This window comes from Nyctereutes procyonoides, unplaced genomic scaffold, assembly GCF_905146905.1.
Source record: "Nyctereutes procyonoides isolate TBG_1078 unplaced genomic scaffold, NYPRO_anot_genome, whole genome shotgun sequence".
Taxonomy (NCBI): Eukaryota; Metazoa; Chordata; class Mammalia; order Carnivora; family Canidae; genus Nyctereutes; species Nyctereutes procyonoides.
Window position 1 is genome coordinate 9182733 of NW_026575042.1, and position 15278 is coordinate 9198010.

Here is a 15278-nt window from a genome sequence, read left to right on the forward strand (position 1 = left end):
CCCAGCTCAGTGTCACCAAGTGGGGAATAGCCTAAGCAGATAGCCCTGTCTCCGGAGACTGCCCTGCTGCTCCCCACCATCCCAGGTGACCACCGGGGACAGAGGGGTTCCGGGAGAGGGAAACCGGCTCCACCTGGGGTGCCAACCTCCCAGCTGGCTTCCTGTCTCCAATGTGACCAGGCTGCATGGAAGGAGGCCCACTGTGCTGTGTCCCCCACTCCTACCCCAACATAGCCTCAATGTCCACACTGCCCCACAGGGCCTATCCCCCCTCCCTCCTTGCTACCTCCTGAAGGTGTACCCCCCCACCCCGATCTCCCAACTCCTCAAAGTGCAGGCCGCACTGTTAAAAATAGAGCCTCTTTATTGGTACCTGTAAGCTCACGTACAAGGTGTTCCCACAAGCACACAGGCTGGCAAGGCCTCCTGGGCAAGAAGGTAGGCCCAGAGCCTGGGCTTCTTGGCACAGACATAGAGAAAAATGAATAAATTATAGTTCTAACACTCAAGGACGATACAGAAATAAGGATGCAAAACTCAACCCCAGCAAATGAAGGGCATAGGAGCTGCAAAGGGGCTACCCCTCACCCCAGCCAACTGACCTTAGAGCATGGGCAGGTGGCCCAGGCAGGCAGGCAGTGCCCAGAAAGCCCTGAGATAGCAGTCAGGGGCATGCTGCGGGCCCCGAGGTTAGCCCCTTGCCCTCTCTGGGCCTCCTGCTTCCCTTCTACATTACTGGCCCAGGTAAAGGCTGTGGCCTTCAGGGAGGAAGATGAAGAGGCAGAGGACAGGAAGCAGAGGGGGCTGTGTGGGGCAGAAGCGGGTTTTGGTCACGGTTGGGCAGTCCGGCCCAGCCCCCTACCGCGATGCTGTCCTCAGCTACCCACCAAGAGCCAGGCATCTGCCCCAGGAGACATAGGGCCCAGGTTCACACCTGCTTTATACCAAAGCCCAGGCAGGGCAGGGTTGTGGGACTACAAGGCAAAAGGGCCTTACAGGGGTCTGTGCCCCACCCTGACCCCAGCACGGCCCCTCATCCAGAGGGGAGAAGCCTGTGCCATCTAGTCTCCAAATAAATTATGGAAATAAATTATAGTCTTCACAGTCCAGAAAATACAGCCACCTGGGTGGGTCTGGGGCTCAGGGTAGCAGAAGAAGCCATTAGAAGTGGCTGATCTCAGCCTTGTATTGTTCGGGCTAAGGAACATCACACAAGACCAAAAACGGGTCTGCAAAGCTCCAGAGGAGCCCTGTTTCCTCCTGTTCCTGGCACGCACCGTGGAAGTGGAAGTAGAGACTGTATGGGCTTTGGGGGTGGGGGTGGGGGGCCGAGTGGCTGAAAAGGAAAGCCCCCTCCCCGCCCTCTCTTCAGCACAGAAAGTTACAAAAATAAATAAATCAATCCAGAGTGTTGCACAAAAATCAGGAGTGCCCACATGGATGAGCCAGCCAAAGGGAAACCCTTAACATACAGACCTCAGGGAGTCCTCATTATTACTACAAGGCAGCTCTTGGGGCTCTCAGGACCACGGGAGGTACCCTGGTCCTCACACAGGCACTGGCCCCACCAGAGGCGCGGGGGCAGCATCCTCAAACAGCTGGCTGTCCACGAAGGGAGTCAGGGCCTCGGCAGCTGCGTCAGGCAGGCCCATGATGGACTCCAGGAAGCAAGCGCCAGCGTCCCCTGGTGGAGAAAAGGCAGGCAAGGGGAAGCAGGGTGCCTCGAGGTTGTCCAGGCTGTCAGACACCTTCCGGGAGGTGTAGTGAGGCCCCAGACTATAGTCCGGCAGGGCCTGGAGCAGCTCGAAGGAGTCACAGGAAGACAAGCTGAGGTCCACAGAGTCGCTCTGGCCAGCGTCCGAGCTGGGCAGCACCGAGGTGCCAGGGAGGCTGCCTTCTCCCAACCCCACAAGGCCCCCGTTTAGGAAGAAGCTGGCATCCAGGTTGGCATTTTCATCCAGGATGCCCGACGTGAGGCTAGAGCTGGAATAGCTGTGGGTCCAGCCGGCCAGGCCACCAGGGTCACCAGTACCAAAGATATCAGCGGGGTGGAAGCAGCTGAGGTTGTCGAGGCCCCCCACCCCCCCTTCCTCTTCCTCCTCCTCCTCTCCTCCTAGGTCAGAGTCACTGAGACTCAGGACCCGGGCCAGGCTGTCATCATCCACGTCAGGCTGGAAGCCAGGGCCAGGCAGGGCTGGGTGCGTGGCGCTGCTGGGGGCCTCACTTATACCCGAAGCTGTGGACGAGTCGGTCATGTCGCTGCTACAGCTGTTCTCGCCCAGCTCACTGCTCACAGGGGGCTTGGCCAGAGGAAAAGCAGGAGCCAGGGCCTGCTCAGCGGGGCTGGCTGGGCTGCCCGGGGCAGGAGCCTCCAGCTCCCCCAGGCTCTCAGCCCCCTGCTCCAGCTGCAGGCGGGTGAGCGTGTGCAGGAAGTGAGTCTGCACCCGGGCCTGATTGAATTCCACGCGGCCCTTGGGGTTCTCGCAGCCCTCCCTGCAGCAGCCGCAAGGGAACGCAGTGTGGTCCATCTGCAGAGAGAGAGCAGAGTGTGAGCAGGGATCCCACGGAGCCTGGAAGAGCCCTGGAGTTCCAGCTCCCCTTCCCGGCCCACACCTGGCACTTGATGCCCGCCAGACTGCAGCTGCAGGTCTCAGGGTCACAGACCCGATCACAGCGACAGCCGCAGTCCTCCCGGGACTGGCGCAGGGCCTGCAGCTCCCGCCTCTCCTCGCGATCGATCCTCCGCACACCAGCAGCCCGCAGCAGAGCCCGTCGCCGCCGGGCCGGGTAGGGCTGTAGGAAGGTCATCTCCTCCAATCGGCCACCTGCCACGGCCACAGCCAGGTCCTCTTCTACAGAGGCGTCATCGATGGCGTCCACTGTGAGTGGCAGGCTGGCCTCCGTCTCGGGTACCCCAGACTCCGCGAACTGTGTGCATGGGAGAGAGGAGGGACGTGAGGGTCTTGGCCCCCACAATCATTAGTCACTTGACAAATGCTCCCCGCATGCTTACTCTGGGCTGGGCACCACGGATACCACGTGAACCCTCAAGCCAGGAACACCGCCCTCAGGGCATCTGTAAAGATATCTCCTGTTCCTGCCATTCCCTGGTTTGCGCCCAACCCCCTGCCCCCCCCCCCCCCCGCCTGACACACTGACCCCTGATGTCCCATCAATTCTACATCCCCCTGCAGTGTGGTCAGACAACATCAGGCACCACGCCCCCAGCCCCCACAGCAAACGCAGGCCCTTCCACATCCCACTCTATCTGCAGATAATCCAGGCAACAGGCCCTGATGGAGCAATACTGGCTCCAGGGGCCTCTTTCCCTAAATGCGTAGGTAGTGAGCTAACTGGCCCCCACCCCAAAGCTCCGCCCCTCCAGGCTAGGCCTTCAGAAGCCGGCCCAAGGCATGGGCTCTGCAGAAGGGTCTCCCTACCTTCCACCGTAGAGCCTCCAACTTCTCCTCCTTCAAGCGTAGGCGCAGCTTCTCACGCCGTGCCCGGGCTTGCTCCTGTGTAAATTCAGCCAAGGAGAAGCGGCGGCAGGCAGTGTGGCGGGGGGCCATACCCAGAGTGCAGCCACCTCGGCTGGGCACGCTGGTGAAGCCTTGGCACCGGGGAAAGTAGAAGACAGTGATGCCATCGAAGGCTACGCGGCCTGGACGCTTCCGGGGAGCCCTCTTCAGGATGGACAGGGCTGGAAGGCAGGGAGGGAAGGGGCAGGGCATTAGTTCTCCATGAGGGACTGCATAACCTCCAGGAAGATGACGCTCAATTGCCTCTCCTCACACTTCCCGTTCTGACCTCCCACCACGGAAAAAGAAATGGATCTGAATTTAAGAGCCAGCCTGGCTGAGATTAGAGCCAGAATGGTACATTTGAATGCCATTCCTAGGTCAACACAGGCTTACCATTATTTACCAATCCAAATGACAGCATCTGTGGGATTAAACATCTTTCCCATCTTTATTGGCCATTTATAGGTTCCTTATGCAGTTTTTTATAGTTTTTTATTGATTTGTAGGAGCTCTTTATATATGATATTAAAGACACTGATCATCTAATATTTTATCTTTGAAATATTTTAGTCTTTTATTTTTGTTCGAGGCATTTTACCAAATAACTTCTAAGGCCATGAAATTTAAAATATATTGATCTTTTCCTTTATAGCTTCTTGCACTTTGTGACAGGCTTAGAAGGCTGTTATTTGGAACTGCCTTTCTAAGTTATGAACTGTATACTGATTAGTAAGCTATGCATTTGGTATATATATTTTTAAAGATTTTATTTATTCATGAGAGACAGAGAGAGATAGGCAGAGACCCAGGCAGAGGGAGAAGCAGGCTCCAAAGCAGGGAGCCTGATGTGGGACTCGATCCAGATCCAGGGACTCCAGGATCACGCCCTGGGCTGAAGGCAGGTGCTAAACAGTTGAGCCACCCAGGGATCCCCGCATTTGGTATATTCTATACAAATATTGGTATACTATTACTTTTTATTGGGTTGAACCATAAGTAGTTACCATAAAACAAATGAATATTGGCAATTGCATGTATTTCAATTTAATATTTTGCCTGTCCTGATCCAATACATAGAATTCTTATTCTTACTGCAACTGAACTGGGTAGCACTTACTAAGCAATGTTAACTATTAGGGGTGACAGCATCTTTATCTTGTTCCTTAGTTGGATGGCTTCCAATATTTCCTCATCAATTAAAATGCCAACTTTGGGGTTGAGACACATATTTTTCATCACTTAGGATAGAATTTACTTATCTCTATTTTACCAAGGGTCTTATCTAAAAGGAACATTATATTTTATCAAATGTTGTGCTTGAGTGTCTGCCTTCAGATCAGGTCATGATCCCGGGGTCCTGGGATCGAGTCCCACATCAGGTTCCCCACAGGGAGCCTGCTTCTCCCTCTGCCAATGTCTCTGCCTCTCAATCTGTGTCTCGCATGAATAAAGAAAATCTTAAAAACAAAATTTTTCAGCATCTACAGTGGTTCTCATATTTTTCCTCCTGTGACATAGTCATTGGGTAGACTTTATGATTGGATTTTATAAATATTAAACCATTCTCATTTTGCCAAGATAAACCCACAGTTTAGTCAACATACTGTCAGGTCCTGTGTGCTAAAAATCGTACTTTTTTTCTATGGATGATACACAGATATACTACATAAACAAGACACCATAGCCAGGGTATTAAAATGTCATGGCAGGGGTAATTAGGAAAAATATGTCTAACAAAGGCTCCATGGGGTTGGGGGCAGCGATAATGGAAAACAAAGTTGAAGAATACTGCTTTAGGGCTGTCTTGGTCATTTTGAAATCAGAGTGACGCCAGCTTGAAAAATAACTGGGGAAGAAACTTTTCCACTATGTTCAGGCAAAGCCAAACAGCATTTTGACAGGAGAGGGACTGGCCGGACAGGCCCCACAGTGCAGAAGTGTGGGGCGTGGGACTCCAGTGGTTCAATTGGCAGGACAAGGTGTGCAAGCTAGAGAAACGAAACTGGAACATAAGGGAGGAGCTGGAGCCAGAGGGCCCCAGGGCCACCCTGAGGAGCTAGGCAGGGAGTCCTGAGGTCAAAGGTGAATCTAGCTGGGCCCACGTGCCTCTGGACAGAGGGCATTCCCGAGTGACCCCTGTGTTACAGGAAGCGGCCAAGGTGGGGACACGACCTCCAGAGGCCAGAATAGCTTTGTCAGGGGCCTCCCAATTTCATCCTCAGGAAGGAAGAAGGGGTGTGGTGGCTCCCAGGGGAGGGGGACTCACGCGTGAAACTTCGGAAGCCACAGAAGTCACGGGCAGGCAAGGGCAAGTGATCCCAGGGGCCCTCCTCATCCGAGTCCCAGGCCAGGGAGACTGAAGAGCTGGGAGAGCAGGAGCAAGAACGGTGGCCCGGGGAAGACAAAGAGGAGGAGGAGGAGCAGAGCGAGGAGGAGTCCTCATCCAGCTGGTCAAACTTCCTCTTTAGTGGCCCAGTCATGGTGGTGCCGGGGGTACTCTGGGGTCTGGGCATTGGCAGCCTGGAATGGAAAGGAGAAAGCTCTGAGCGGCAGGCCTGAGTGCAGGCGGTGGGTGCTTGGCCGCGGTCAACTCCGCCCTGGCCCTCCCAGGAGTCCCGGGCCCCCTCGGCTCCGTGTGCAGGGGGCACAGCTCCAGGAGGCTTCTTGCCACCGGCAGAGCACTGAGGCCCAGACCCTCATCCTGGCGCTTGCCGACTCCCACCACCTCTGCGCAAGAGCCTTCCCAGGACACCACCAGGAACCTTCCCCACCACCTCCCACAGCCCACCTCCACACGCGCAGACACCAGACCAACAGATGGACTGACAGACCTCGGCCTGGCCTCGCTCATTCCCCGACAGGAATCCTGGGGGCTGACTCACTGGCTGGGTGATTCACACGGCTTGCATCTGTGTGCCTTTGTGTGTGTGAGGCCGTCTGCCACAGCCTGCACAGCCATGTACGGAGGCTCTGCTTCCTCCTCCTCCTCCTCCACCACCAACCCGCAGCACACCCACAGACACACCAGCCTGCGCGCGCGTACATGCGCACACGCACACACACACGCACACACACACACAGTCTGTCTCTCTCTCTCTCTCTCCCCCCCCTCCTGTCTCTCTGGGGCCAGGTTGACCAGGGTACTCTGGGAAACAGGCTGGCTTTGACACTGGCCCCGATTCCCAGACACAGGACTTTCCGGAGCCCCTCCTCTCCTGTGACAGAGCCACTCAGACTTTCCCTCAGAAACTCCCGCCCCACAGAAGTCCCCTGCCTCCAGGCCTGGCTGGGCTTCATGTTTCTCTGACAACTCCTGTTTGATCTTAAAAATTTGTCTACATCTCCAATATCTAACCCTGTTTGTTTGAATTAACTTCCTATGGAAATTATCTTTCTCCCCCTTGAAAAACAAACAAAAAACCAACAACTCTTAGTGAAACTGATCGGTCAAGAGGATGTCCTGCTATCTCCTGTCACAGAGCTTACTGTGCCTCCCTTTTGGGGGGCTGAAAGCCTCCTACAACCCGGATGGCCTCGGCCAGGAGGAGTGGACTTTGCATTGCACCCTAGCTTGCCCCCCCCCACCCCCGGGGCCTCAACTATCCCTGGGAATCCCCAAAGGATAAAGGATGCAGTCCTAAGGGCTGAGCTACCTTGTCTCTCGGTGTCCAGCAGGGCCCAGGCCCAGGCCCCAAGAGGTCACCAGGAGGAAGGGGAAACGGTGCAGAGGCCCCAGGGCTGGGAAGCCCCTCCCCCACTGTCATCACAGGAAACGAGAACAGGAAAAACCAACCAAAAGGCTGCAGAACTCCCCTACTCAGGTGTCCCTTCTAAACACCCCTTCCCCCCTTGCCAAGCCTACTAGCAAGTCTCTAGATCCCAGACCTAAAGGGTGTGCGGCCAGCAGACTTACTGGATAAAAGTCTCCAGAAGCACAAAGCACGGCCTCTTCCCAGACAAGAGAGAAGCAAGAGAAACTCCCCTCCTCGCTAACCTTCACACTGGGGCCGGGGAAGAGAATGCACAGGTGCTTCCGGGGGCTTCTCAGCGGGTAGTTTCTCAGGCTTGGCACCCGCACCCCCTACAAACCACAAACAAAAACAACCCAGCTCCCAGCTGACCTGCAGGCTCTCCCAGGAGAGGGGGGAACTCACGCCCCAGAGCCAGGCACACACATACACACACGTGCGGACCCACAGAGACACACAGTAACATCCGTGGGCAAACCACACCCACTTACCCTGCTCCTACCAGCCCCGCAGGGAGACCTCATTCTTTCCCAACTCCAGATGCTGTCTACAGGGTGGCGGATGCGGAATCACACGCCCAAACCCCAATCCCCACTTTTCATCTCTGCCTGGCCGTCCCTTAGAAACATAAAATTCCAGAGGCCCCAAATCGAACCCCTTGTCTCTGTTCCCCACCAACCACCCCCCCCACCGTGCCATCTGTTCCTCTTCCTGTGTTCCCTATCTTAGTAACGGCACTGCCACCCACCCAGTTACTCAAGCCAGAAACCTGCAGCCATTGTCAATCCCCTCCCTCTCCCTCCAGCCACATCCAGGCCCCCCAGTCCTGCAAGTACATGCCAGCCCACTTAATGCACACAAGGCTAGGCACAGACACAGTGGGCGCTGGAGAGGTCATCAGCACACTGTGAAGAACCTTGGTTCCAGAACCAGACTGCCTGCCTTTGCATTGCACCCTAGCTTGGCTACGGCTGGACTGTTTGAGCCTGGTCAAGGTCCTTATTAAGCTCCCTGTGTCTCTGATTCTAGGTCTTAGAACTTCATAGGGTTGGGGGGGGGGTGTACGTAAATCAATACATGTCAAGTTCTTAGCGCAGTGCTAAGTGCTGAGTGAACATGTCATTCTACGCTGGGAGCTCTTCTAAAGGAGCTCCCGGATACAACATGTGAATCTCAATGATGTCCCGTGGAATGAAAGAAGCCAGACACAAGAATATATAAGTGAATGAAGTTCAAGGAAAGGCAAACGCATTCAGGGATGACACAAGTCAGAATTGGCGGCGGGGGCGGGGGGGGGGGTTGATATACACTGTGGACAATGACGGTGAGGGGTGGGGGGCACTTCGGGTCGGGTGGGTTTCTCGAAAAGTTCTCTGGTGATCTGGCTGGTGGTTCCATGAATGTATAAAACTGAAAATTCATCTAACTGCACACCTAAGATTCACATGCTTTATGTATTTTATATATGTCTCCTTCAGTTTTCAATCTATTATCCTTATGTCTCTGTCCCCACCACTACTGTCCACACCCCCTGCTTCTGCTCCTGCCATCCCCCTGCAGTCACAGTGATCTTCCTAAACCACATCTCTGCCTGCCACCCCGTACTTAGGAAAGCCGGCCCTTAGGATCAAGCCTAGAATTCCACGAGAGGCTGAAGCAGGCCTGGCTGCTGCCTCCCCATTCTCCCCTCACTATATTCCAGCTGAACTTGCAGTTCCCCTAATTGCTATGACCTGCCGGCCTCCTGGCCTTTGCACAAGCTGGAACCCAGCCTACTCTCCCTTAATAGTCACTTCCAAGAGGGCCTCCCTGAAACCCCCGCTCCTCACTCCTGACTCCATGTCTCTCTGGGCTCCCAGGGATTCCCCTACCGGGGCCCTTCTCTCGAGGTCTTGCTGTGGCCTCACTGCCTGGCCAACTCAGTACCCATGCCTAGAACAGCATCTGGCACAGGGAAGGCACCTCAATACCAGCAGAGGTGGACCTCTGGGGGTGACTGCTCAGTGTGATCTCCTGATCCTGTCAATTAAAGCCTCCACCAGAGGGTTTAAGCCACAGGAGGGGCGACTCTGAGAGTAGAAGCCCAGACTGCAGGCAGGTGCCAACATAGGCATCTCAGGAGGCTCCCTGTTCCCCAGAAGTAAACAAATAGATACCAAGAAAGCAGATTTAAGCCAGACACCCTGGCTCTGCCTTGGGCATGTCTACAGAATGGAAACTGAAGGTGAAGTCATTATATGCTCCAAGGCTGCAGACAGGAAAACAGGGACCCCAAGAAAGAGACAGCCATGCTACAGATTCTAGTGATGAACCCCTAGCAGGGTCTGCAGACCTAGGGTGTAATGAGGACCCAATCTCTTTGCCAACACCCCTCTGGGGTAGAGGGAGAAGGAGCAGCCCTTGGATCTGGCGCTTCCCTGTACCACCTGGGAATCCAGAGGCCGACAGAGGCAGAGGCAGAAGATGAGAAAAAGACTCAGCCAGAAAAAGGACAGGCCAAGTCAGAAGAAGGAATGAAAGATAGTGAAAGAGTCCAAGAAAAGTGTCAGACAGTGAGTCAGAGGAGGGGGGAGGGGCCCTGAACAGCTACCCAGGAATAAAGATCCCAACCGTGGCTCTGCTCCCAGGACCATCACCAGCCCTCTCCTAGGGTCCTGGAGGAAGGAAAAGCAATTCCCAGGAGCTGGCTCAGACAGAAATACCACACCCCTGAGAAGCCCCAGAGACAGGCCCCAGCCCGAATCAAAGAGTCAGGCTTCTTCCGGGATCTGCCTGGGGTGGGGGTAGGGGTGGGGGTGGGTGCCTGAGAATCAGGCCACCCTCCTGTCATTGTACAGAGGAGCTGACAGCTTAGGATGAGGGGGTGACACTTCCCCACTCTTCTACCCACAACTATCTACACACTCAGGCCACGCTGTGAATCCTGGGAAGGCCATCTCACCCTGGGCACCAGGAAAATGGATCATCTTTGGGGGTCAGGGGCCTATCTCAAAGCCTCTGGGAAGTCACCTCTTCCAGTTGCTCAGCAACCCCAACGCCCCAGCACCCCTGCCTGGGCTGATACTGGGGAGAGGGCACCTTCAGCTGCCTGCAGTCTCCTCGGGGAATCTGAAGAATGTGTCCTTTAACCTCAGAGCCCCAGGCCTTGGTCAGGCCAGCTCCCCCCAACACCTGGAGTCATGTGGCCCCAGACCCTCAGGAACTACTTCCTGGGAGGAAAGGACACGTCTGAGTACCCCTGGCCCCCACTGGGATTGGCTAGCAAAACAACCTGGGCAGCACAAAGAGGGCAGACAGGAAGCCTTAGTACACCCCATCCCCCCCATCCCTCTGAAAGTGATCCCAGGGGAGGGCAGTTCCTCAGCCTTGGCCTCCAGGGCCTGGCACTGGGTAGGTGCCAAATGTTTGCTGGCTACAGGAGGCCAACTGCTCCTGCAGAAGGGAAATTGCACCTGACAGCCACTGCTTCCTCCACCTAAGCAAGGCCCTCCCTCTTCATTCTTTCATTCATTCATTCATCCATTCATTTATTCATCCAACAAAGACGGAGCTCCTGTGACATGCCAGGCACTGTCAGGCACTTGGGCACACAGGGAGCAAGACCCACACTGGGACTGCACTCTTGCAGCTTTTGAATTCAACGGCAAGGAGCGTGCATGCTCCTTGGTGAGTGCTGGGATGGTGGTCAGAGGGGAGGGGCAGGAGGGGGAAGGCCGAGGGTAAAAGCAGTCTCCAGGAGGGAGGGAGGTGGGAAGAGTTCAGAGGGGGCACAGCCTGCGAGGGAGAGCCGGCATGGGGGGGGGGGGGGGCATCCTGGGGCAGGTTTCGGGAGCCAGGGCGGGCGGAGCAGGCTTTAGCCTGAGGCCACTGGAAGCCACAGAAGGGTTTAAGTGGGGAGTGACAATACCAGATTTGCATTTTAAAAAGATGGCTCAGGCTCCGGCCTAGGGGGGTGTGACTAGTTGGCACCGAGCCAGGGCTAGGTGAGCCAGGACAGGATGCGGAGGGCAGAGGGGAAGGGGAATAGGCTCGGCGACCTCCGGACGCGGAGACGGCAGAAGGCAGTGATGTCAAGGGCCCGGGGGTGAGCGGAGGCGGCCGGCACCAGGGGCCGCGAGACATCTGCGCGGAGGTGCGGGGTGGGCAGGGCGCCGGCAGGGCTCCTCCCGTGTCGGCGGTGTGGGCTACGGGTGTGACTGTGCCGGCGCGGGAGTGACTAAGTGTGTGACAAGTGTGCGACGGCTGCTGGGGCGGGGACATTCAAGGGTGCGTGCGGGTGGAAGGGCCCCGGGGAGGGGAAACCGAGGACCGCGAGGAGGTGGGTGCCGGGCAAGCCAGAAGTGCGTGGGAGACAGCCTACGTGTGCCCGCGGGTGTCCGGGGGTGTCCGGGGGGCTGCGCCCGTGACTCACCGCGGTGGCCTCCGCGCGCGCCGGCGACTGACAAGCAGGTGAGCGCCCGGCACGGTCCCTCCTCCCCCCGCCGTCGGGCCGTGACTCACGAGCCTCACTCGCGCTCGCGCTCCCCTCCGCCCCCTCCCCGGCCCCCGCCGCCCGGGGCGCGGCGCCCGCCCGCAGGGGGGCGGGAGGCGGGGAGCCCGAGGAGGAAGGCGACGAATGTCACCTGCTCCGGCCCCGCAGCAACTTCTGAAAAGTTCTCGGCAACTGGGTCAGAGGCAAACTCCAGGGGCCGCGCGCACCCCGACACCCGCGCCCGCCTCGGCGCTGCCACCGCGCCCGGCTCCACTTCTCGGGGTCCCGGCGGCGGCGGCGCGGGGGAGGGGAGCGGAAGACCTGCCCCCCCTCCCCGCCCCCCCCCGCCTCCCTCCCCGGACGCCGGCCGGGCGCGGGCCGGGCGCGGGCCTCCCCGCCCCGGCGCCGGCCCCGGGCGGCGGGGGCAGCCGGCAGGGCGCGGGGGCGCAGCCCGCCCCGCCCCGCCCCCCGCGGGCGCCCCCTCCCCGGGGTGCCGGCCCGCCTGGCCCGTCGCCCCCGCGCGCTCACCTGCGATCCGGGCGCTCCCCGGGCACCGACGCCCCCGCGTCCCGGCCGGGGACGCCCCCGCGCCGCGACCCCGTGCGCGCTCGCCCGGCAGCCGTCGGCCCCGCAGCCCCCGGCTCTGCGCGTCCGGCGGCGGCGGCGGCGGCGGGAGACTGGCTGCGCCCGGCCCCGCCCGCCGCTCCGCCCTCCTCGTCAGTGGAAAACTCCGGGGCTCGCCGCGCTGACGCACGCCCGGCCTCCCGCCAGGCCGCCCGGCAGCCCCGCCCCGGAGGCGCCGCCTCCCCCGCCGCCAGCCCGGCCCGGCCCGGCCCGGCCCGGCGTGGCGGCGGCGGCGGCGGCGGCGGCGGCGGCGGCGCGGAGCGGAGCGGGGCCTGGCTGCGGACTCTGACCCCGCGCGGGCGCGGGCGCCGGCACCGCCCCGCCCCCCGCCCCCGCCCCCGCCCGCCGCTCTGGAAGTGGCCGACGCTCCCGGCCAGCAGAGCAGGGCCGCGAAGATCCCCACCTCGCCCCACCGCCCCCATTCGCAGATGGGTAGCCTGAGGCCCCGGGCGGCGCGGCGTCCGGAAGGCCACCGGGCGACGGTGGCAGGGCCGAGGCCGTCTCCGGGCTTTCACCCCCCGCCCCGCCCGAGCCAGCTGCTATCACCCAATCTAAACGTCCTTCCTCTGCGCCCTCCTCACCCCCACCCCATCTGCCAGAAAAGTAAACTGTGGCTGGAGAGAAACCTGAGCAGGGAGGGGAGAGAGGTAGCGGGGAGGGGGTGGAGGTCATCAGGGGTCTGACCTTCACCTCTGCTACGGACCAGAGACCCTGCAAAAGCCCTGAGCTGGGGATTCCTGGAAACAGTCTCCCCCAACCACCCCCACCCCATCCCTTCTTTTAAAAAAAAAAAAGAAAAAAAGGTTCTTCCGAGCCAGACCCTGGCCACTTAAAATGGCCCACTGCCTTCTCTGCTCCCGCCAAGGCCTTTCCTGACTAGGGGCCAACTTTCCCTGCATTATTGCGCGGGGGAAAGTGTGTGCATGCTCCGGCAGCGAGCCCCGGCCTGGAGACCATCCCCTGCCCTTCTTCCCAACCTCAGACCAGACCTTACCCCCCTCGCGTCTCCCTTGAGCGTTCCTACCTTCACACCTTTGCTACACAGCGCTCCTCTCGCCTGGAATGCCTGTCTGCCTTCTAGAACGCTGCTTACCAGAATCTCACAGCCTTCAAGGTCTCAGCTTGCACTGCCTCCTCCAGGGAGCCTTCGTGGGAGCTTGACCCTCCCCCTCCCAGTCCTGCTCCCGCTGCATTCTGGGTTTTTCTCTGACTGTCCTAGATGAATGCTGTCACTGACTAGCCCAACCCTCAGGATTCCTTTCTACCTTCCTTCAGGTGGGGGGTGGGGGTGACCTCTCCTGCCTGGGTGGCTCTGGGGTGGAGATGTCGGTGAGGGCCTTTCTTGAGCCACAGGTGCTTGTGTAGAGTGGGCCAGAAGGGGTGGGCTTGCCCTTTACCTTTCCAGGGAAGAAAAATGGAAGCAAAGCAGGTCGGAGGAAGCTATAGCTCTTGTCCTTTGCGTTTGTATTGAGTGTGCGTGCCCCGGGGAACTGTAGAGGTAGGTGTCTGGACAGCTGAAGAAAAGCCTCCAGTGACTTCCCAGTGTCCTTAAGGCTCAACTCTGTGGGGCCTACAAAGCCCAAATAATCTGGCCCTTGCTCACCTTGGCAGCCTCACCTCTCTCTCTCTGTGCTCCCATCCCCCACTCCCCTGCTCCTCCATTTAAGTGTCTGTAATAGCTATACACGTCTTTTTATTTACGCACTGTACGTGTAATATTGGTACAGCTGCACGTAGTTTTAATTTACATGTGAGGTATTCTGTTCGAAATCTCATTAAGTTTCTGCCAGCATTCTCTCTGCCCTCCCACCCACACCTCTTGATAACCACTCCAGTCCTGTTTGCTGGCCATCGGTTTTGGGGCTGTGTCCTCCTCATCCTGATTCAGGCTTCCCAAGATGCTCATCTCCAGCCAGCACCTACATTGCACTCAGTTGTGTGGTTTACTTGTACATTTCTTTGTGTTGTCTGGGGGTAATGGGAGGGCAGGGGCTGTGTCTGACCCTCTTGAGTGCTCAGTAAGAACCTGTTGAATACATTTGGTGTACCTGGTAAATGGGTACAGGGAGCTGAGTCGGGGCTCTAGGTGTGTGCAGGACTGGAAGTGGAAACGGAAGGCTCATCAGCACACAGTGGTACATTGAAGCCACAGGTGTGGCTAAAACAGCTCAGAAGGAGTTTAAAGGCTCCAGAGTTGGGTATCAGTCATTAGATGTGACTCAGCCCTTAAGGCTATGATGGCAGGAGGCCACCCACCCACCACCACCCCCTCAGACACTCAGCCCTGTCCTCCTCGTGGCTTCTGCTGGCTGCAGACCTTTTTGGTTCCAAGGAATCCTTTCTTTTCTTCTGCTGCTGCCTCCTTCCTGCCTCTAAATCCTCTGATCAGGTCCCCAGGAGAAAGGGGTTTCTATGACCTACAGTGGACTGGAGTTCTAGTCCTCCCTCTCTCTCTCTCTCTCTCTCTCTCTCTCCTCTCTGGACTTCAGTCTTCCAACTTGTAATATGGAGGCATTGGACCAGAGAACCCCACCAGCTTCAACATTCCTTGAGTTACTTTCTAGAAGATGCTGCCTGCTGATCATCTGGGCAGAGCTGAGCTGAGCCCTGGAGTTAATGGGGAGTCTCAGGCTGCCCAGGTTTGCATCCTGCTGGGCAGTGTATGGGAGAAACTGGACAAGACAGAGACCAGGTCAGGGAGTTGGCAAGGGCTGGAGTGGGGGCTTAGAGCAGGGAGACCAATGGGTCATAGGGTTTGAGGGGCAGGAAGGGAAGGAGAGAATAAGAAAATATAGGAGAAAAAAAATAATCAAATAAGTGATGTGTTTTCTCCAGTAAAGTGTCTCCCTGTCCTGGGATGGGCTCACCAGATGTTCCCCAGATGTTGTTGGTGATGGGAAACATCTCCCTCTG

The 15278-nt window shown here is 57.9% G+C and overlaps 1 protein-coding gene across 1 annotated transcript; it reads right to left on the minus strand.

Annotated features, from left to right (window-relative positions):
• Nucleotides 1-344: 344 nt before the first annotated feature.
• Nucleotides 345-12398, minus strand: CSRNP1 (cysteine and serine rich nuclear protein 1). The gene is made up of 5 exons (XM_055321348.1): nucleotides 12270-12398; nucleotides 5788-6041; nucleotides 3441-3700; nucleotides 2614-2928; nucleotides 345-2528 (listed from the first exon to the last, which is right to left on the minus strand). The coding sequence occupies exons 2-5, from the start codon at nucleotides 6032-6034 to the stop codon at nucleotides 1548-1550; spliced, it is 1803 nt and encodes a 600-aa protein (XP_055177323.1). The 5' UTR covers nucleotides 6035-6041; nucleotides 12270-12398; the 3' UTR covers nucleotides 345-1547.
• Nucleotides 12399-15278: the final 2880 nt, after the last annotated feature.